At 34.6% G+C, this 23,104-nt stretch overlaps 1 protein-coding gene across 1 annotated transcript in view; it reads right to left on the bottom strand.

Annotated features, from left to right (window-relative positions):
- The window catches only part of toc (toucan), a 109,512-nt gene that overhangs the window by 32,258 nt on the left and 54,150 nt on the right, over positions 1-23,104 (bottom strand). The window contains exons 4-5 of the mRNA XM_089731645.1: positions 12,579-12,665; positions 10,249-10,395 (exon numbers count right to left, since the gene is read on the bottom strand). Coding sequence (XP_089587771.1) covers positions 10,249-10,395; positions 12,579-12,665 — 234 coding nt within the window. The remainder of the gene's footprint in view (positions 1-10,248; positions 10,396-12,578; positions 12,666-23,104) is intronic.

Here is a 23,104-nt window from a genome sequence, read left to right as displayed (position 1 = left end):
ATAGAAGTTAGAATAAGTCTTTGACAGTAAGCAGCGGCTTGGCTATTATAGCCCTTGGATTGGTAATGATTGACGATATGCACCCAAGATCGGGCGAGCTGAAGGCACGTTCTACCAAAAATACTAAGATTTTTTATATATGATGACGTAGTCTGTATTGAGCGGCATGTCGACGGATTTTTATATTATTTACGAAAAAAATAAATTAACAGGTTGGTAGCAGTTGACCAAAAATCTAGTAACGATTCAAACCTAGAAAATTCAACCGTTGTGTCCCCGATTTTAACTAACGCTTTTGGATTTTTTAAGCTTTAAACTAGTTTTTTTTTTATACGAGTAACGTTTAGACGGTTATAAACCGACACAGTCCATCTAATTCTGACTTGCAAATAATTGAAACGGAAACAAAACTTCAGATGCGGTTTTGAAACTAGTACAGTTATTTTTTATAACTATCAAAACAATTTAAGCTCTAGGATAATTGTTTTATTTATATTTTTACCTTGTTAGCTGTTGAAATTAATTTTATTCAATAAAATCATTTCAGAATCAAACTACCTAACTATTTTTCTTTTTATTGCGTGTTTGTTTGTAGTTATATTTGAAGCCCAGTATCTACTAGAATGTGTTAAATAACGGTGTCATTGAAATCTCAAGTGAAACAATGAAACAATAGAGTATTAGGTTTTATCAGCCGTGTAGGTCGACCGTGCAGACAATTGTTTGGCAATATGTACTGAGAATATCACGATACGGGTTTTTAATTATAAAAGACAAACTCAATTGCATTGTTCATCTTTTATAAGAGAAAACTTCATAATTTCAAAAGGATAAAACTGAATATATTTATTTATTAATCAAATATATTTATTTATTCATTTTACCAAAAATATGATGTTTAATATTTTAAGATCTGACGACATTTCGTGAGCCGTAGACTTCATTAATACACATCGAACGGAAATCCATATATTGGAAACATTCAAAATTGTAGATACCTAGAATGTAGTAAAAGTAAATCCTTGAAACTATTTTTAATCAAAATACGTATAATAATTATGCCTATTTCTGCCGTGAAGCAGTAATGCGTTTCGGTTTGAAGGGTGGGGCAACCGTTGTAACTATACTTGGGACCTTAGAACTTATTCTCAAGATGGGTGGCGCATTTACGTTGTGGATGTCTATGGGCTCCAGTAACCACTTAACACCAGGTGGGCTGTGAGCTCGTCCATCCATCTAAGCAGCAAATAAAAAAATATACATATATTGTTTGCGAAGAAACAATATTCACAGTTATAATGAAGTATGAACTTTTGGCTAATGTAGGGCTTGGATCCATAACTCAGTTCTAAGTTTGTACCACAGTTGCCTATTACTTCGTCAACAATTATGCTTTTTGGTTCGAATAACTTCTAAACTTTGAAAACAACGTGATTAAAGCTTTGATATTCCCATTCAATGTATCCACGCCGTTCAAGTTGTACCTACTTTAGCTTTTGTAACTATAACACATATTGTATTCTCATCAATTATTTATTTGTCTAACAAAGATGTATCTTCCGCTTTGTCTTAAGTCTTCAGATTTCTCATTCTCCTTTTCAAATAAAACTTTACAACAAAAGCAAATTCCTTACTCGTTTTAATGACAGTGAACTTGATGGGACACGAAGTTTAATAATACAAAAAAAAATCGAGACGAAAAATGCTTTAATTGGTGACGAAGCCGCGAGATGGGCTGAAATGGATGTAAATCTATATAGAGTTCAAAGAGTAACATGAGTGCTAATGGCTTAACAGGAATGTAACAAGATGTAATTTAATCACGTAATTTAAATTTATCTTCAGAACTTCCAAATAATAACGAGAAAACAAGATAGGTATAAATAAATGGTAGCGATAAAACAGGATGTTGGTGAAATTCGAAAAAATTGAATTTCTACAGTGTTCCAGAAAATTTCATATTCGCAAGAACTATTATGTTCATATTTATGAATTTATGTACAATATATATATATATATATAATCGAAATAATATAATTCTGTTTTATTTCCAAGAACAATGAAGAAGTAAAGGAAACGATAAATAAGCAGTGGGAGTGTCCGCGCCCATTGGTGAGATTCCCGGAGATGCGCTTTGAATGTTTCGAATAAAGCGGAAGAGATCAGAAGAGTCGATGACAAAAAACTGGAAGTAATCAACTATTCACAACTACTATATTTGGAAATGTTCAAATAATGTCTCTTTTTTTGTTTATGATGATACAATTTGGAAACTTTTTTTAATTTTCGTCAGCGAGTGTTTCCGCGATCTATTTATAGATGATCTTGGTTATTTAAATAGACCGTCTATTCACACTGCTACTTTTTTCCACATAATGTGGTCCATTAAGAACCAACTTTGCAAGGTCCAAGCGAATGTTTGGGAAAACTAAATTTGACATTATCATATGACCGATTTATGATAATGACAAATATTTATTGCCTGAAAGTTGTAATACATTCTATCTTAAGGTGATTTTATACGTAATTATATAGTATAGATAGGTAAAGACAATTTCACAACACAACAATCTTTAGTGTTGTAATTAATTTTCATTGAAAGTTTATTTTAAATCTTTAGCGCATTTATTTTCTCTCTTTCTCTTCCTCTCTAGTAGTTCAAAATTTATATACAATAAATAATACTACTAATAGTCTCCGACTAATACTCGAACAGATCATCTGGAATAAATTATATTTATTTCTTTTTTCGGACAATTGATTATGGAACCCTAAAAAATTGATCATTCTGAAAACTATCTCCCACACGGACAATACAAGTAAAGTCTACACGCTTTCTTTCATTCAAAGAATCGGCAAAGCAACCCACGCGAGTGTATTGACACGAATCATACCGGTTTCATAATGTAAAGCGGAAATTTCGGACTCTTGATTTGTTATATCACACGTTGCAAACTATCCTATATGCATAATGGACTTGCACGTAAATATGCAGATCGATATAAAATACTTTTAGAAAGTGCTCGAAACAGAAACGGCCTATATCGTGATAAATTAAAATACGTCAATGTACAAGTCATGTTTTTCAGTGTAATAATGTAATTATTTAACTAATTTCAATTATTATTTTACATTTTTAACATTTGTCACGTCTACTGTTTAAATCATAGATACCACTGGTTTCAGCTTTCAAAATTACTGTTAATTAGGTACTTTTAATTACTTTACTGGCAACTTTTGTTTAAACGAATCGGTGACAATATCTGATAACTAAACTTTGAATCTAATATTTTGATATTATCTGTGCAATATTCTATTTTTCAAGTCTGACAAATCTGTTATTAAGAATAAATCTGTGATTATTATGTTGTGTATGTAGACTGTGTGTCTGTGTTTTAAATTTAAATAGTATTATATATTTCTTTTTCTCACAAAAAATGACATAAACCTACCACTAGACTTTCTACACCACACTTGGTTAAACGGTAGGTAATACCTTAGACATTAAGTCCGTAACTGTATTCTTGAGCATAAAGTTGAATAAATAAATATGCTTACTTTCAGATTCTCTTCGATAATTTTTTTCTTTTCTTCCCGTTATGGATTTTGAACTCTAGTAGTATGTAAACTTTGTAACTTTGAGCCAAATCAAAACATTGTCTTAAAATTGTACGTAACCACTTGTAATGTGAAAAGAAGTCGCCTGTCATTATCGGCATTCGCCAATATGATTTAATTTTTAAATAATTTCATAATCTGAAAAAATTGCAATCTCTTCCTTGAATTTCCTATTCATTGTCTCTGAACAGCGATTACCTTCGGAACAAGGTAATTTTACATGAAAATTAATGTAGGGAATCATAGTAATGTATTACCAAAATGACACGTTCAATTGTATATAATAAGCATCTCGTTACGGTAATACCCATATAATACCCACATGTCATTACTTGGCAAAACTATAGAAAGTCTTCATACAATATTTATTACCGTCGTCGCTTTCACAACTTTGCAGTATTACTTAGCAGCTGAATTGGTTAGTGACTGTTATTGCATTTTCCGCAAATGAAGTCACGTCGCTAATTTATAGTGGCCACTGGAGGGGAGCCGACGAAAATCTATGAATGAATGGTAAAATATAAGCTAAAATTTAATAGGTTATTTCTGCCGTGAAGCAGTAATGCGTTTCGGTTTGAAGGGTGGGGCAGCCGTTGTAACAATACTTGAGACCTTAGAGCTTATATCTCAAGGTGGGTAGCGCATTTACGTTGTAGATGTCTATGGATTTCAGTAACCACTTAACACCCAGTGGACTATGAGCTCGTCTATCCATCTAAGTAAAAAAAAATGTTATATAAATTTATCATCATAAAATAGCGTCGTAGAAAGTATAAAAATTAAACAGATTAGATGGTATCAATAAGTAACTAAACTACTAAAATGGATTTATTAGATCGTAACACCTACTATACTGCTGTAAGTCAAACCGCAGGTTAATGGTTACGGTAATTAAGTTTTTGCACACATTTTGGTTTCTACATTTCTATTAAGATGGCTACTTTGCGAGACACAGTACAGTAATAAGACAGTTATACAATATTCTATGTTTATTTTTATGTTTTAAGAAATCTATTCTAAATTATTTTTTTCATATCCTGTTCGAATTTTTCCGAACACCAAGCAGTTTACATTTTGCCTCCGTAAAGAGCGTATTTCTTGGTTTTTATTTGTGTTTTACTGAGATAATTGTCTGAATTGTGTAGTAACGATGGTTTGAACAAACGACGCCCGATGAGAGTCGATGCCACCCACGCGGTTCGATTTCATTTATAAATGGCAATCCATATCCGTTGTATGTATGACAGGCACTTTAATGCATTAATGGCAATAATAACAATTGTCTGCACCTCACAACTGTTCAGGCCGTCCTAACACAGCTTTCATCTAATGTATTACTGACGTGAAATAAAAGATGCATTACAAGCATTCCCACAGTTGAATTTGTTATTAATTATTATTATTTGTATATTATTATTATATATATTATATTAAATTTTCTCTACTGGAGCTCTAGGCTCGGTTTACTGAGCTCCCGCCCCAAGATATATATTATTATAATATTATTATTTATATATTATTATTTGTTTTTTTTTTTTTGCTTAGATGGGTGGACGATCTCACATCCCACCTGGTTTTAAGTGGTTATTGGAGCCCATAGATATCTACAACGTAAATGCGCCACACACCTTGAGATACAAGTTCTAAGGTCTCAGTATAGTTACAACGGCTGCCCCACCCTTCAAACCGAAACGCATTACTGCTTCACGGCAGAAATAGGCGGGGCGGTGGTACTAACCCGGGCGGACTCACAAGAGGTCCTACCACCAATAATTATGTATGTAAATCTTATATGTATGTATTTAAAAATATTTATAAAAATAAAACAACTAAATAAACTTGGGATATTTAAGAAAGTTATTTATGTTACCTTTGGATTTTCGATAAACATTAAGAGTCCCCCAGTGATGCTTCTTAGAGACCTCATTGCTGCAAATGTTCAATTCACTAGTAAAAATCTTATGCTGAAGTAAACTTTTCGTATTCTTTGAGTCCGAGTGAAAAAACGATACGAATTTATGAAGCGGACTCATGACTGTTGATATACTAAATACTAAATCATTAAATATACAAAAAAAATAACGTTATATGTCTCTCAAATTATAGAAAAGCATGTCAATGTAGAGCTAGTGTCCGCACACGACTATCTTTTGTTAGTGCACTACACAAACTAAGTTTTTTCTAAGTGTTTAACTTAATCTTTTTTCGTTTGTAATTTCACTAATTGCACTTGAGCACGTCACGGAAGTCTGGCCGCGAGTGCAGCAGGTTTTTGTCTCAGGCTGTGTCGGGTTGTTGGGACCGGAGTGCGACACGAACGCGTTGCCCCTGGTTGCTCTTTTACCGATAATCGCGTCACCAGCGCACTTTCATCCAACACGGCAATCAAGCAACGGCTTTTTTTTACGTTCGCTGTTAAATGCTGGCGATTCATACGTGGTATTTAGATGTTCAATACTATTTTCTATAAAAACGAGTCATTTTATGGAAGTTATCTATACTAATATTATCAAGAGGAAAGATTTGTTTGTTGGTTTGTATTGAATAGGCTCCGAAAGTACTCAAACGATTTGAAAAATTATTTCACTGTTTGGAAACTACACTATTCCCGAGTGACATAGGCTATAATATTTTTTGTAAAAAAATAGGGATCCTTACTAAAACTCAAATAATGTAAACCAAGGTGTAAAAAATTACTTAAAATATTCTTTACAACGCGTGCCCTGCGAAAACTATTGATGATAGAATAAAATAATGTGCTACGACTTTATAGGACACATTATTATTTACAAAAAGTGTCGCGAGAGCATAATATGTCTAATTATTATAGTTATGCCGCAATAAGTGTTCTTTTATTTAAAAAAAATAAAACAACGTCAAATATCGTTGAAATTTTTGTTAAAGACCCGAGCAGAGCCGGAGCGGGACGCTTGTGTTTTATAAAAGTGATGATTATGTTATATTTAGAAGAATTGGAAGTTAAGTGACAGGTGATGGCAAACTCTATTTTGTTGTAAGTAAATATTGTTCAGGACTCATAGATCAACTGTATCATCAGGGGCTCACACACGAGAAATCGCAAATACGACATTGGACCCGTCTAGACTATGTACTACGATTTTCTAATTTTGTATTTAAAGTATAGTGTGACGTGATTCCAAAATTATTTAATAGACCGTTTTGTGTGAAAATATACACTTGTATAATTAACAACGTTTGTTACACAATTGAAACGGTTATAAGTCATATGATGCATATATTTTTAATTGTAATACCTTGTGGGTGTCAAAGATTGGCAACATCATGTGAATCCCATTCAATTTCAAATTACAAAACAAGAACTTATGTAAGGTAACAAATACGCTTAAGCAATTATGAGGTTAAGACCGCCAAGTCTTCTTGTGTTTTAAAGTAAAAATGTAAAAATATTGTCTAATTCGATTACGTCTAATCAAGAATGACCAAAACATTAGTTTTTTTTAAAAGAAGAATAGAGAGATTTTATTATTAGACTAATATTTATGGACTGACGAGTGCAAAAAGAGCACACAAAAAGTATATATTTTAGTATAAAAATAAAACACTTTATCAGAGATTTCCAATTGGTCCTATATCGGCCAATTCCACACGCGAAGGATTTTTTATCAATAGGAAAATGTAATGGTACGATTTTTAAAATAATATAGATCTGCGCGAACAGTTCATTTTGGAAAAGGTGTCTCTTGCCCAAACAAGTTTGGAAATCTGTTTTCTGTTGGAAATCTGTATTTATAATATACTTAAAACGAAAAAAACAATTATTATTTTTGTCTTTGTTTGAGATCGATAGATTTTTCGGGCAACTTGTTTCTTAAAGTATTTTTTGGCAGTTTTGTTTTACCCACTTAAAATTATAGTGAGCACCTATTTAGTTGTATATATGTGTGAATGTGTAGTATTGTTACAAATGTATGTACCTAATTATTATAATATTTTATTTTCTCGTCCAAATTTCAGTTCCATTTGAATACTCGCTATGCGTCTATTCGATCTTCGATCCAGACCGCCCGATTACTTCGCGGTAGAAATAATCAGGACGACAGTACAAAACAGTACGTCGTAGTCCTGCATATTGGTGGTAGGACGTCCTGTAAGTCCGCATGGCTAGGCACCACCACCCTGCCTATTTCTGTCGGGGTCCGGTAGCCACTTAACACCAGGACCGTGAGCTCGTCCACCCATATAAGCCATGAAAAAAAAACCTTACTATAAGTGATATCGCGAGCGAAAATATCCTTCATTGTGTAAGTTGTTCGCGAACCCGTGGACCAAGAGTAGTATTCCATAACTACGAAAACATCGGACGTTTACCTACTAGGCCACACACTAAATTAATAATTCAAATATAGATTTTCTGTTTGGTTCAATATATTAATTCTGGATCTCAATATTTTTTTTTTTTTTTTTCGCTATTATTATTTAAAAATTAGTTCTATTGAGTTGACCGTTTTTAAAAACATTACATTAAAAATTTTAATGAAATTATGTTTGATAAGGATACATTAGTTTTGATGGGTAAGGTTTTGGAGTTCAGAGGAGAGTAGTGATATAATTTGTTTTAACTGAAGCTTTTTAGGAAGTTGAAGGTTTCATACTTAATTACAGACCAATAGACTACTCATCATTCGATACGCAGTAAGCTAGATACATAGTCTTGATAAAAACTGACAGATGAGTTAAATTTCATAATGCAATGTCAAATAATTTGTAATTTTCACAAGGAGAACTCAGGGAGGCATTTCTTATAATTATACAAACGTACAAAAGGGACAATTATGCAAAACGCCGTATAATAATACCATAATCCATAAATCTATTTAGAACCAAAAAACCATAAATCTATTAAGAATTGAAATTGTCATTTAAATGATGACGTTTCTATATTATTCTAGTTTAGGTTGTGTAAAACCATTATTTGTAATACAATAAAACGTACTAATTATGAATTTCATCACTAACAAAATGAAATTATGAAACTTATTACACATTTTGTTACTGTTAACTAAAATGAAATCCAATTAGGTAGGCACTATACATTAAGATCGTTGTGTTTGCCTTAAATCTATTCGTAAGAATAAAAGTTACAATTTTTTACTAACTTTTCTGTAAATTTCCTTTTAGCTGTTTTTTTTAGTATATCAACTAGATTTTTGCAATGCCTTTGTTGCCAGTGTTGATTTTGTAAAAAAAACTAAAATTATTAAATACATTCTTGTTGAAGTTGCTTAGTTTGCGACTTTAATCAATTGGGATAAATTAAATAAAATAAAGTGAGATAGAATGACAATATAAAGTCTCAGTAAATTGGCGGTTATTTACTGAGATTGTTTCGTTTGACTTTTTGGAGAAGATACATCGAGCGGCTGTTTCATGTCCCTTCATTTGTGCATTTTCACACATATTAGGCAGTTATAAACCACTGTTATAATACATTTAAAACTGGAGATACACTAACTTAACAAAACAATTAAGACAACTTTGCTTCTCGCGTTCCCGCCAAAAGGTCCGTGTGATTTGTTGTGAAACTCTGAATCGTTAAACTTGGAGCATCGCAATTACCCTGATGCAAAATAAAAATAAAGTCATCCTAATACTAACTAATAAAAAAGATATAAAAAATATAAATCTTATTTTTAGGGCTGTCCGCCTAGAATAGTATCACCCAAACTCTTCCTGTGGGGGTCGTATAAGGCGACTACAGAATCCACCGTATACTGCGATCGCTAACCGACATTTGTAATCGTAATATTGTGGGTTTAGGTGGAACAGCTTCACCTATTTCTGCCGCAAAGCAGTCATGCGTTCTGGTTTGTAGAGTGAAACAACAATACAATTGAACCTTCTACTTTATTTGTTAAGGCAGGTTCGGGTTCTGTTGTCTCTAGGATCTAGCTAACACATAACACCAAGTGAGTCATGAGCTCGTTATCCAAGTAAGCAATAAAAGATAATTAATTAAAAAAATGTAGGTTATGCAAAATTAACTTTTTTGGAAATAGGTATTTATTTTACATCACATTTTATCTAAATTTATTGTACATTTTTACAAAAACGAATTGTAAGTAATAAATTTTCTCTTCTGTTCTGTTAATAGCACTGAGAAAAAAACCTGATCTTTTGAGTTTTAGTCAGTTGGCAAACCGAGTCGAAAATTGTACTTACGTGTCTGCCTATTTATTTAATAAAACTTATCCCTAATCAAAACAAACTTTTTATAAACAAATAAAAAAGCTTTACATAATAATTAGGTTTATTTAACATAATTTGTCATTAGATATTGAGCACCATGATGGCGGCATTCTTTAATTTAAATTGCATTGCATGCATGCATTACATACAGAGAGCTCCATTTGAAATTGTGAAGTAGCGCCATCTATCTAGTACAACATGAATGAAATGCCAACACCTTGGAAATTATTTTAGTCCGTAACTAGATGGCAGCACCCACTAAATTAAACAATTAATGTTGACATTTTTGCTAGTACAAAAATTGCTCTGCAAGTATCAAAACTAATTTGTATTACTGTCACGAAAGTACGTATTGCTTGCATAGACGTATCACTCAAGTTAGTAATTTCTTTATAAACTTACCTTTGCTAGTAGCGAGGGTTGTTGGTCTCTGCGCCGGTACGCGGTGTGGGGTTGATTTTCTCGGCGCAGCCGGAGCAGGTAATGAAACTCGAGGACGCACTGCCACCGGAGACGAAGATAGTTTCTGCACAACACCATTCTTCTTGGCTGCAGTTAAAAGTAAAGTATTAGTATTGTTAATGAATACTTAAAGTAACTGAACTATATAGAAAAATTATAAATGTGGTGTCGTGGGACACCAGGTAGGAACGAAGTTCCTTCGGCTAATGTAGAATCGACACAACTTGCAAAAAAAAAATCGTGCTCAATTTTATGTAGGTTTTCTTGATTTTTCTCTTCAATTTTGCTGATTAGTTTTTATTTAAGTATAGGAAAGTATTTAGGAAATTCAGTATTTTAGGAAATAATAAATTACGTAAAATAGAAAGAGAATGGATGAGAGAACGAAAAGAAAGAGGGAGAAAGAGAAAGGTATTATACACTACTCGCTTGTGTATGCGACTGTCGCGCCTGCGCACGTCTCATTTAACGGTTTTATTCCACGCACTTTTTTCCACGGAATTTTTCCACGGATTTTTTCTTACGGTTTTACTATCACATTTTTTTCAGTTCGGTCGCGCAGCAAAATCCCTATCCCCTCCAAGCCTGCCGTAAGGAACTTCGTTCCAATAAATCTTAATTATTCGTTGGTATCACAGAAATGTGGACATTAATAATTTTTTTGCAATGTAATCTAACATAAATAATAATAAAAAAGCAAATTAGATTTCAGAAATAAATAATCATTGATTTTTGTTGTGCGTTGAGCTGCAGATATTTACGAATACCATATTATGTTCTTTAATTCTATGTAAACTTTAATACAATTATTTAAAAAGAAACCAGATGACGCTACTAGTTATTATTTTGTTTGATACAGAAAAATCGGGTAACGCAGTAAATGCATTTGAGACTTATGCTATCAAATTTCGCAATATTTTTCTGTTATCCTAATAATAGACACCGGGAGGCTAAGTCTATTTGTTAAATAGAAGTCGCACAAATCAGTTTCGATCTGACACACTTTTTTAAAGGACAACCTTACAGCCATTGTCTCAGCCCACCTTACTAAGAGAAAGGTTACGCTCTGTGTTACGAAACGACTTGCTGTGAGCTCGTTTAATTCTCACTTCGCCAATAAATCGATCATTCGATCGTTTTATGGTACTTTTCAAACTGGTTTGGTTCACTAAAACACTGTTTTTATATCATTTTCCTCTACATATTCGCTGGTAGCCTAAAGGGCTTTTTCAGCTACGCTATGACGGATAGGTCACGGACTCAACCTGAGAGAATTTGCTAACACTAGCCTTAGCAAGAGCAGTGCTTCGCTGAATCCACCACCGGATCGGAATCGTGACCCACGGAGATGATCCGGTGAGAAACCCTATCGATTGACTTCCCTAGCTTTTCCGTAGTCCACAGACATCGCAACGTGAATACCGCCATCAAAAATAAACGATCGTAACGGAAACCGCACTAAGAGTCACTAATCATGTAGCGTTGTCCATGGTACTCTAGTAATAAGGAATTCATCGCGATAGGCCTGTTACTTGGGCGGCATGACCCTTCTAAGGTATAGAGTAGACATAAGAGGTTCCCATGAAAATGAAACCCGGTGGGTGCTGTATGAGAAATTATATAGGCGTGCTAATACGGGTGCTGATTCAAGGACAAGTGTCTTTAGAGTTATTGCAAATTGAATTCGGTCCATTCGACTTGTGGTTGGAAGCGGTAATACGGATCGTAGACAGGGCTATCACATCAGCTGTCATATCCGGGCATGTCTGCACAGAATAATTCTAAGAGAAGGTCAGCCTTCTTCTTCATACCATTGTCATGGTAAATGTGCAGTGGTGAGAGACCGACAAAAGTTACTACCTACCGCTGTGGCGAGTAATAAAAAGATACGCCTCCCAGAGTGATGATAGCTCTGAAGAGGAAATAAGTGGGTGCTTGTCTGATTAAAAAACACAAACAGACAAGCACCCACCGTGTTTCATAGGCATTCCCGATTAAGAATAGCCATTCGACTAAAATTGGAACTTATAATTATGACGTTTCAAATGTCAGTGTCACGACACAAGTGTACTTACTGTACTTTATATTTTTCAAACGATAGGTATATTACGGACCGTCTTTTCTAGAAAATCAATCACTAATAACGTAGTCTTCATCTTATAGTCGGCAAAATAAAAGCTCTATAGCTAAGTTAGTTAGATAGCTCAAGTTACGCGGTACTACTCTATAATGTTAAGAGTATTTTACGCATATTGCGTAGGGTGACTCACTCTGTGCGGGTGATGGTTGCGGCGGGGTGGCTGGAGGGCGGGCCGGGGTCGTCGCCGTCGGGACGCTATCCCGCTTCTTACCGTTCCCTGGAATGAATGGAAAATCATTATACTTATGTACCTATAATATTACGTATAACCAACTTGTAGGTTGTAGGTGACTCACTCGTCCCTTTTCTCCGTTAGAAAAGATCGATCGGCATTATTAAAATGAAATAGCTGTAATTACAATTTTCTTAGATCGGTTGGGGTTTTTTTTTATTGCCCTTGTAGGCAGGCGAGCATATGGCCCACCTGATGGTAAGTGGTTACCGTCACCCATTGACTTCAGCAATGCCAGGAGCAGAGCCAAGCCGCTGCCTACCGTAAACAAACAATGGTTATGTTGTATGAACAAATTGATCTACGTGTTTATTACTCCGGTCATGATCAAGATTATATCATAAGATTTAGAAACGAACATATCTAGAAGTGTTATCTCGAGACGATACGGCATGTTACTTTATTATGTACCTAAACTCGGCATTATTTGCACGAACATTTGTTACACAACACTCTATCTTGGCACCGATCTCAGGCGTAAAGAACATGACATCGTGAGAAGAATACAGGATAGCTTTATGAGGATACAAAAACTAGAAATTAATTAACATTATGTGATAATAACTGTCTTTATCAAAAATACTATAATCTACTTCTAAGGTTGTTTTATTTAGTTTATGGTTTTTATTTGTTTTTCTTTATGATATTTAAATGGTAATTTTAATAATATTTTTAATGATTCTATGTACACATCTGGACTGGTTAGTGAAATAAGTTGTCATTTCATTTCATTATAAGCGAATTGTTGTGTTCTCTAACCACAATACGATTTTATATCAGATATTTCTGGCTTCTGACATTTGTTCAACTAAATAGTTTAAGGTCAAGTGCCGGAATATAATGAGTGTTTTTTTTTAATTAAGAAAATAGTGTTTTTTTTACTTTACTACATTCAACGATCAAAACCAATTTGTTTGTTTGTATTCTTCCTATTTTCTAAAACGACAATTGATGTTTAAAAAAAATCAAATCAGTAAATATTATACGGTCTTTTAGGTGGTAAATATTTGAAGTGAATCCATAGGAGATATAAATTTTAGGCCCGGAAGCACCCAGCTTCCGTTGCCCGCATTATAATTCTGCATTTTTCTATGTTTTTTGTATTACACTATAGAATGTCGGAAGCTCTATGTCATAATTTCCATTTGAATCAACCATAAAAACGGCTAACGAAGCAGTTTGGTAGTTCGTCAAAATCAAAAATAGCAAATGACATCAAGCTATTTTGGATCCCGACTATTTTTAACTAACCGAAATTCGTGGTCTATTTCGAAAAAAAAAGTCAACACTTTGTAACACGGAAACAAGAATCGCGTCTTTACGACACATTAAGCTAAGCTTACTTTCGACGTCAACAAATATAATCTATATATTAATACGTGAAGCAAAAACTTTGTACTCCTTTTTAAGAAAATTGCGCGGACGGAGGAGTATAAAATTTTCCACACTTATAGAGAATATAGAGAAGGAGTGCAGAATGCTAATATTTTTTGTAAATTATGCATTAAAAATATATCAACAAAAAGGACATTACCACACCACATATTTGACACACACACATGTACTCTTTGTTTATTGTAAAACTTTTGTTATTGCCTAAAGTCCGTGGTCGAATTGAGAATATATTGAATATTGTTTGTCTTTATTAATATTTGTCTATAGTGTAGTCTTGGAGAAAGTTTTGATTATAGAAGTATAACACTCTATAACAATAGAATCTTAATAGTGTACAAACTTATAATTTCAATTAATTATAGTCGAATTTCGACTACCAGGGGATCACTAGTAAGTATAATTATACGACCTTTTTAATAAACGATTTATATATTTAATTTATACTAGAACTGTCATGTTTCACTAAAAAATTTAAAGAAAATACTTCCAGCAAGTAATGACGAAGATGTATTAGTGATTGTAAAGCTGACTATAATAAATGCTTTAATGAAGCCAATTTACGAGAGAGAAATTTAATTGTCTTATAAAATAATTACATGAACTTCTCTAGAAGGATTTACAACTGTATAACTATGATGTACAAAAGTTTCTGTCTAATGCAAGTTTATGCGTGCACAGGTGCATTATAACATACATGAGAAACAACCTATGAGAAATTTAATAAGGTTATGTCACATTGTTTGCAGATAATTAGTTGCGCCATTCGAAGCTGGCATCGTTAGGACAGTGTTTGACTTTTACATTCTTTGTATGTAAATCATTTCTAGTAGCAAATGAATAAAAAAAAATACATTATATCGAGGGATGAAAGGTTATTTGGTTTAAGTTAAACTTAAAAGAAGAATAGAAGATACTAATCTATGTATATAAAAATGAATTGCTGTTCGTTAGTCTCGCTAAAACTCGAGAACGGCTGGACCAATTTGGCTAATTTTGATCTTGAATTATTTGTAGGAGTCCAGAGAAGGTTTAATGGGTAGATAAATATGAAAATGCTCGGAATATAAATAAAAATAACAATTTTGTTTTCCCTATGATGTGTCCCCCGTCGGACGGATTCCTTTTGTTTGTTTTAAGTTTATTTTATACACAAGCTTAGGTCTTTTATTTATCGATTGAGGCACTACGAAGTCTGCCGGGTCAGCTAGTGCGAAATAAAGCGCACCTTTAATTACAAAGATAAATGTCGCGTATTAACCGTAATGTCGCTCGCTTATGTATTGTATGTATTTAAACAATGAGGTACATCCTATAAAACTTATTTTTACAGCTATCCGATAGCAGGAGATTCGAAGAATCAATCAATCAATTCATAAACATAAATTATGTACAGTTATTATTTATGTCACTGTATAGCTGGGAAAAAATATATTATATAACTGTAGGATTGGTAAGAACGGGACGTATGAAAAGTGTGAAATGGAGCGTTAAGATGTGAGTGAGAGAAAACGGAAAGAAAGGGATAAGAGAATGACCGACAGAATGACAGAGACAAGGAAGATGGCGAAGACGGTTAAAAAATGAGCAAGGCGTACCTACATAATAAAAGTGTTAATTAATTTTAAATTATTATTATAGCAGAAGATTTTGGATCAGTGGAAGTTTTATTTTATGCGCTGCGATCCCTATTCTACATAACACATTTAATATTGTTTAAATTTCGAACATTTTGAACTACTCGTATACTCGTATAAGGAGTTCGGGTATGAAATAGGATGCAGGTCGGATAACACTAATAATCGGAATAGCTGCACGTGAAATTATTGTCATGATCATTAGAATGGTTGGCTTACTGGCGGTAGGACCTCTTGTGAGTCCGCGCGGGTAGGTACCACCACCCAGCCTATTTCTGCCGTGAAGCAGTAATGCGTTTCGGTTTGAAGGGTGGGGCGGCCGTTGTAACCACGGAATAGATAAATAATTAGAACTGATATCTCAAGGTGGGTGGCGCATTTACATCGTAGATGTCTAGGGGCTCTAGTAACCACTTAACACCAGATGAGCTGTGAGCTCGTCCACTCTACTAAGCAATAAAAAAAATAATTAATTATGGATAGTTTCGATACTATGAGTATATAAAAATTTACATGTCTGTTTTGTATCCGTTGAAATTCATTAGCCGTTCGGTCGTCATTCAACCAGCAGTCCCCTTATGTCAACAGATCTGAAAACATCGCGCAGTGAGCCGGAACACATTTCCAGAATGAGACAAAGCTGACGTGTGTGTATTGTAGGGAATTTTAGAGTAACAATAAATCTTGTGTCGGGATAATATGCAATTCGTGTTTCGTCTACTAAATTTAATAATATTACGACAAGCTAATCACAATACAATGTGTCAATTTCAGTTGTCTAAAGTTAAAATGGTATTTTTTTTTTAATTAATACGGGCGTCGCCAGTTCGGGATAAAGCAGTTACTGGAATTGCTACCATAAAGTTTCCTTTCAAACCGGAACGCAAATTGTTTCACAGTAGAACCAGGCAGGATAGTGATACCTAAGAGAAGACTTGTTGACTGTGCCACCACGCTTACTGCCCATTGAGTTTCTCGCCGGATCTTCTCAGTGATTCGCGTTTCCGATCCGGTGTTAGATTCTTCAAAGCACTGCTCTTGCTAGGGCCAGTGTTAGCAACACTCCCGGTTAGAGCCCCGTGAGCTCACCTACACGTCAGGGAGAAGGTGAAATAGCCTTTCAAGGTTATCAGCATAGGTAGGGAGAAAAACACGCTTACATAGTGATGTAGGCTCATGAAAATAGACAAAACGCCGATATATTTGTTCTCCTAGATTACACGTCATTTAAATGTAATTAATGTAAAAAATTTAATTAATGTCTCTTATTAAAAATACAATCTAAGCTTATTTAATCTTATAAGTAAATTTAAATTATGTGTCCACTGGTATTTTCGTTATTCATTCTTAAAGCCAAGATATTAACTTTTACATGAATGATTTTTATATTCTTAATGAATTTATGTTACAAAATTTAAAAATTTAAAGAGCTGTGTGTCAATAAATATCTGTATAATAAATAGACTATTATTTGAAATTAAAGTCCCTAAGATGTTTTTCATTTCATTTATTACTGGTGGTAGGACCTCTCGTGAGTCCGCGCGGGTAGGTACCACCACCCTGCCTATTTCTGCCGTGAAGCAGTAATGCGTTTCGGTTTGAAGGGCAGGGCAGCCGTTGTAACTATACTTGAGACCTTAGAACTTATATCTCAATGTGGGTGGTGCATTGACGTTGTAGATGTCTATGGGCTCCAGTAACCACTTAACACCAGGTGGGCTGTGAGCTCGTCCACCGATCTAAGCAATAAAAAAAATGTCGCATCAAATAAGCGGACACGACGATTGGCGGCAACAAGAAACCCAACAACTAAAATTTCCGTCCATCAAATTCTAATTAGTATCTATTTTTAAAACTCTATCAGCAAGCAGACACAGATGTTGTGAATAATGATGCTAATTTAATGTAAAAAAAACTAGAAAACTAACTTTGTAATTGAACCCACTAACTTTAGACCCATTTCAGTACTACCAACTTTGAGTAAAATTTTTGAAAAAAATATTTTGGAACAGCTTTTGAACCATTTCTATTCCAATAACCTGCTTCATAACAAACAATATGGATTCACTAGAGGCCGTTCGACTATTGATGCAGGTGTAGATCTTATTAAAAATATTTTTCAGGCTTGGGAGGAATCGCATAATGCCCTTGGGGTATTCTGCGACTTATCTAAAGCTTTTGATTGTGTTGAGCATAATACATTGTTGAGGAAATTACACCATTATGGTATTAGGGGCGTTTCATTAGAACTTATTAAATCTTATTTATCCGGAAGAATCCAAAAGGTAGACGTTAAAGGAAAGAGATCTTCCGGTGTCTTACTTAATATGGGTGTTCCTCAGGGTTCCATATTGGGTCCCTTCTTATTTCTTGTGTATATCAATGATTTACCAAAGTTTATTGAAACCCGTCACGAGGTCGTATTATTCGCTGATGATACATCCTTATTGTTTAAAATTAAACGACAATTGGAAGATTATGACGATGTGAATGATGCTATCTCGCGCGTGGTACATTGGTTTAGTGTTAATAATCTGTTATTAAATAACAAAAAAACAAAATGTATAAAATTTACCACACCTAATGTTAGACAACTAGACACTAATATCATTGTAAGTGGAGAGACACTGGAGCTTGTTGATTCGACAGTTTTTCTTGGTATAACAGTTGATTCCAGGCTGCAGTGGGGTCCTCACATATGCAAGTTAGCGAATAGACTTAGTTCTGCAGCGTTTGCGGTAAAAAAAATACGAACGTATACTGATGAAGATACGGCACGTCTAGTTTATTTCAGTTATTTTCATAGTGTTATGTCCTATGGCATTTTGCTATGGGGCAATGCTGCCAATGTCGAAACGATTTTCATCCTGCAGAAGAGGGCTATTCGTGCTATTTATAATATGCACCCGAGGGAATCCTTGAGGGACAAGTTTAAGGAAATCAAAATTCTAACTTTAGCGTCCCAATACATTTTTGAAAATTTATTGTACGTGCGTAAAAACATTGTAGAATTCCCCAGAGTCTGCGATTTGCATAATGTGAACACTAGGAACAAACATAGGCTTGCGTTGCCGGCGGCTCGAATTAAGAAAATAAGCAACTCTTTCAGGGGGCTGGGTGTACAGCTTTTCAACAAGATCCCACAAAACGTTCAACTACTACCTGTTCATAGATTTAAGAAAACTGTCAAGGAACGTTTGTGCAACAAGGCATATTATAAAGTTAAGGATTTTTTACTAGATGGCACTACGTGGGAATGAGGCGTTCGCTCCTGGCCTTTTCATTTTTCATTATTATTATTATTTATTTGAATTGTATTTTTTTGACTTGTTTTTTTGTATACTGTAAATATGTTTTCTTGTTTAAAAAAAAAAGAAAATAGTTGAGAAAATACAAAAAAAAAAAAAAAAGCCCGCTGAGTTTGTTTCGCCGGTTCTTCTCAGGACTGTGGCTTTTTTTGGAACCGGTGGTAGAGTTAACATTTTCTTTTACATTTTGACATTCAACAAGTGTGTTTTTGATGACATCCAAGTTGAAATAAATGATTTTGAATTTGAATTTGAATTTGAATTTGAACTGACTTGACCTAATAAAATGGTCAACAACTCAAGTAACGGCTTCTTGTAAACGATATAATCGTCTGTCTATGTAAGCTAATAAAACACCTGGTTTGTGTTATTCACTCACTCCATACATATACGTTAATTTCACGTAGTTTATACGCGGAAGCTACAACTGATTAACTCACAGATTTCTTATCAGTTTTCCATTGGCCGACACGAGCGCTCCTTAGCTAAATAATTACTTAAATGCATTTGTTTAAATGTTGTTTTTTTCTTTATCAACTAGCGACCCGCCCTCGCTTCGCTTCGGAAACATTAAATTTTATTATTGATGAATAGCTAAGTCCCGCGATTATTGTTGTACCGCGTGTGATGCCGCGGGGCGAAGCTAGTCTAAAAAAGTAGCCTAAGTTACTCCTTATATCATCAGCTACCTACCAGTAAAAGTCTCGTCAAAATCAGTCCAGCCGTTCCAGAGATTATCCGGAAACAGACAGACAAAAAATATATATTTTGGTATATGTACTTACAGTGGTAAACATTTAGTAAAAAGTGTGGCGGGTAGCCATCATACAACGCAAGATAATTGATAGATGCCTGAATCTCGCTTACGACATTTTCAAGATAAAGCGCATATATACAAGTTCCGAACAACAACATTCGGACCGTCGGTCTACCGAGCAATATCATCCGCTCGGTGGAAGATCTTCCCTTTGTCGTATATTCCTACAACTGGTGACCCCGACGTGATGTGAACACGCAACCTTCTGATTCATCATCAGCGCATCAAGAACTTCGGCTACCACAATCCCCGCATTCTCGCAGATAAAAGCAAGTCATCGACAGTCGTCCCACAGAAAGCCAGCATCGCAGCCTCAACAGGACCATCGCAGCCGAATCACCGCGCTTCCTGGCCCTACGGCACGCACCTACACTGCCTCATCGCGCAGCATTCAAGCTCAGTCTCGACTCACCGCAGACTTCGAGCAGCACTGGCGACAATCACGCAGCATTCAAGCTCAGTTTCGACTCACCGCAAACTTCGAGCAGCACTGGCACTTGCAAGCTAATCTCAGCACGGACAACGATAACTAAAAATGACACGACCTCCGGTCTCGGAGGGAAGTGATGTGGCGGGTAGCCATCATACAACGCAAGATAATTGATAGATGCCTGAATCTCGCTTACGACATTTACGTATATTCCGTATATTCGTTTGGGGAATATACGACAAAGGGAAGATCTTCCACCGAGCGGATGATATTGCTCGGTAGACCGACGGTCCGAATGTTGTTGTTCGGAACTTGTATATATGCGCCTTATCTTGAAAATGTCGTAAGCGAGATTCAGGCATCTATCAATTATCTTGCGTTGTATGATGGCTACCCGCCACAAAAAGTAGTTATTTTATTATTACAAACAGACACTCCAATTTTATTTATCTGTATACATAATATAAATGTGTGACACCTATTTTGAAATTGTACCCGATCAGTCACGTTTCGGAATATAGTATTAGATGTTTATATATATTATATAGTCGATCACAACTCACCTCTAGCACCAAACGATCCAAAGCGTTCCCGGTTCACAGCTATCTTATATTTCTTGTCATTTGGAACGGGTAGCTTTGATGCATACTTCTCGGAATTAGCTCTGTAAAGCTTCTCTTTGGATCCATGTGCCCCCATCTTCGATTTTGACAACAAGTTTCACTGCATTGTTATTTTCATAAACTTTTCGTAAAGAACTGGCATTTTTATATCGGTCACATAACTACTGTCCTTTTATTGCTTTGTGGGCTATTTAAAGTTTTCACATCTATTCAAATGTTACAATTTTAACTAAAGTGTATATATAATCTTGGTGTCAGTTTTTAAGTTCTGAATACAAATGTAAAGTATTTTCTTCGGTTTTCGCCAGTCATTTACATAAATACAATCACTATGGTATTGTTTATGGTTTAATCTAGTTTTTGTTTTATTAATTTTTGACGTGACAACGTCTTATAATTCGATAGAGCAGGCTGCACGCACAAAAAAAACATGACTCATGCGGCGTTACCTCGCTCTGAGGCGTATTTTCTTATGACGTTGTCACGTTCAACTATCGTCAGTAATCCGACTTACAGACAACCGATTTTTTTTTCGAAGTTTGGAAAACTTTTCGCTTTTCAAGGTCACGGAAGACGCGCGAAAAAATGTGAGACAAAGCCGTAAAAGTTGTTTCAATTATGTAATGTAAGTATTTCACAGCTCAAGACAAGCCGCGGTATTAATGGACAATCAATGTTGGCACCTGCTGCTTAATTGTTTCTATAAAGATTATCATCCATTTAAAATTTAAAATCATATAATATAATTATAACGAAACGCACGTGTTCATTTTCGGGCGGTCAACAAAGACCATTCGCTGATATAATTATTGCAACCAAGTCTATTTTCGTTCACGACTCACTATGAAAGCTCCAGCATAAAATGATCTCCCAATATTCTGATTGTTACTTGTGAATCAACCGCCAAAGGTTTATTTTACATTGGAACAAGGATCGATGTAAACTGTTCATGTCATACTTAGTGTTACTCTTTGAAAAGGATTTTCTCTTAAGAGCTTCTCAACTTTGTCGTTTGTCACCCATTATTGTAAGTCATGTCGACTTCATACAAAACGCATGTAAACACGTGTCACTTAAATTATATTGAGAATGACTCTTTACTTCCGAACATTTAAAAAAATCCATCGGCTACGTCTCAACAACTTAAAGTGAAAATTATCTTACCCGTCAGATATAACGATAAATATTTGTAAAAGTGACTTTTTGTAACCGAATTATTTTATGTATGATTTAATGTTTTTCTCAACTGAATGTATTTTATTCAAACGCACACATACATATTATATTGTAGTTGATGTTTTTTTTGTTTCAAATATACTTTAGCAAAATTATTACGCGACAAAAGTCTTGATTATGTCTACGACCGAAAAAACCCAAAGAAAATCATGTAATGTTTTTTTTTACTTTTCACGATAAAGCGTAACCAATATTCACGAAAGTATAATCGGAGTGGTATAATTGTCGTCGGATTAAATGAAAGAGAAACTAAGGCCACGAAACGGTTCATTTCCTGTACAAGAAAACAACTAGCTGTCGAAGTACCAATTAGTTTTTAATTTAATATATATTTATTAAATATTTTCAAGCACGATACACGATATTATCAAGCATTCAGAAAAGCGGACGTCAAACAAGCCAATTGCAAAATTATAAGTCAAATCAAACTAGGAGTATAACCTATTGTACCGATCAAATCCATTGGCATATGGATAAAATGATAATAAAACATAATTACTTTTACGATTAATAACGGTAGGCAGCGGCTTGGCTATGCCCCTGGTATTGCTGTAGTCCATTAGCGACGTTAATCACTCACAATCAGGTGGATCGTACGCTCGTCTGCCTATTAGGGAAATGTAATAAATAAATAAAATACTAAGAACATTTTAAAGAACTAGTTAAGAAATTGAATAATAATCATGGTATTACTGTGCAAAAACAACGTTATGATTTTAGGTTTATGTTTGTTTATTATACCACTTAGTATGTATGCACATATATAAATGACTAGTCAGTATATCGTTCTGTGGATCACCCATGCCCTCGTCTAAGTAATACAAACATATTAGTCTCGATAAATTCAAAGCAATGACAGTGAATCTTTTAACGCTTCCTTAATACGTTTTGTAAGTTGTGTTCGTATACTTTAAAATTAGCTCGAACTTAATTGGCCTCAATTTAGATTCCGGAGTTCAAACATAATTCATCGCACAAACT

This window comes from Bombyx mandarina, chromosome 12 (genome assembly GCF_030267445.1).
Source record: "Bombyx mandarina strain Sakado chromosome 12, ASM3026744v2".
NCBI classification, from domain to species: Eukaryota; Metazoa; Arthropoda; class Insecta; order Lepidoptera; family Bombycidae; genus Bombyx; species Bombyx mandarina.
Note: the sequence above shows the minus strand (reverse complement) of the source record. Positions and strands in the feature narration are given on the sequence as shown.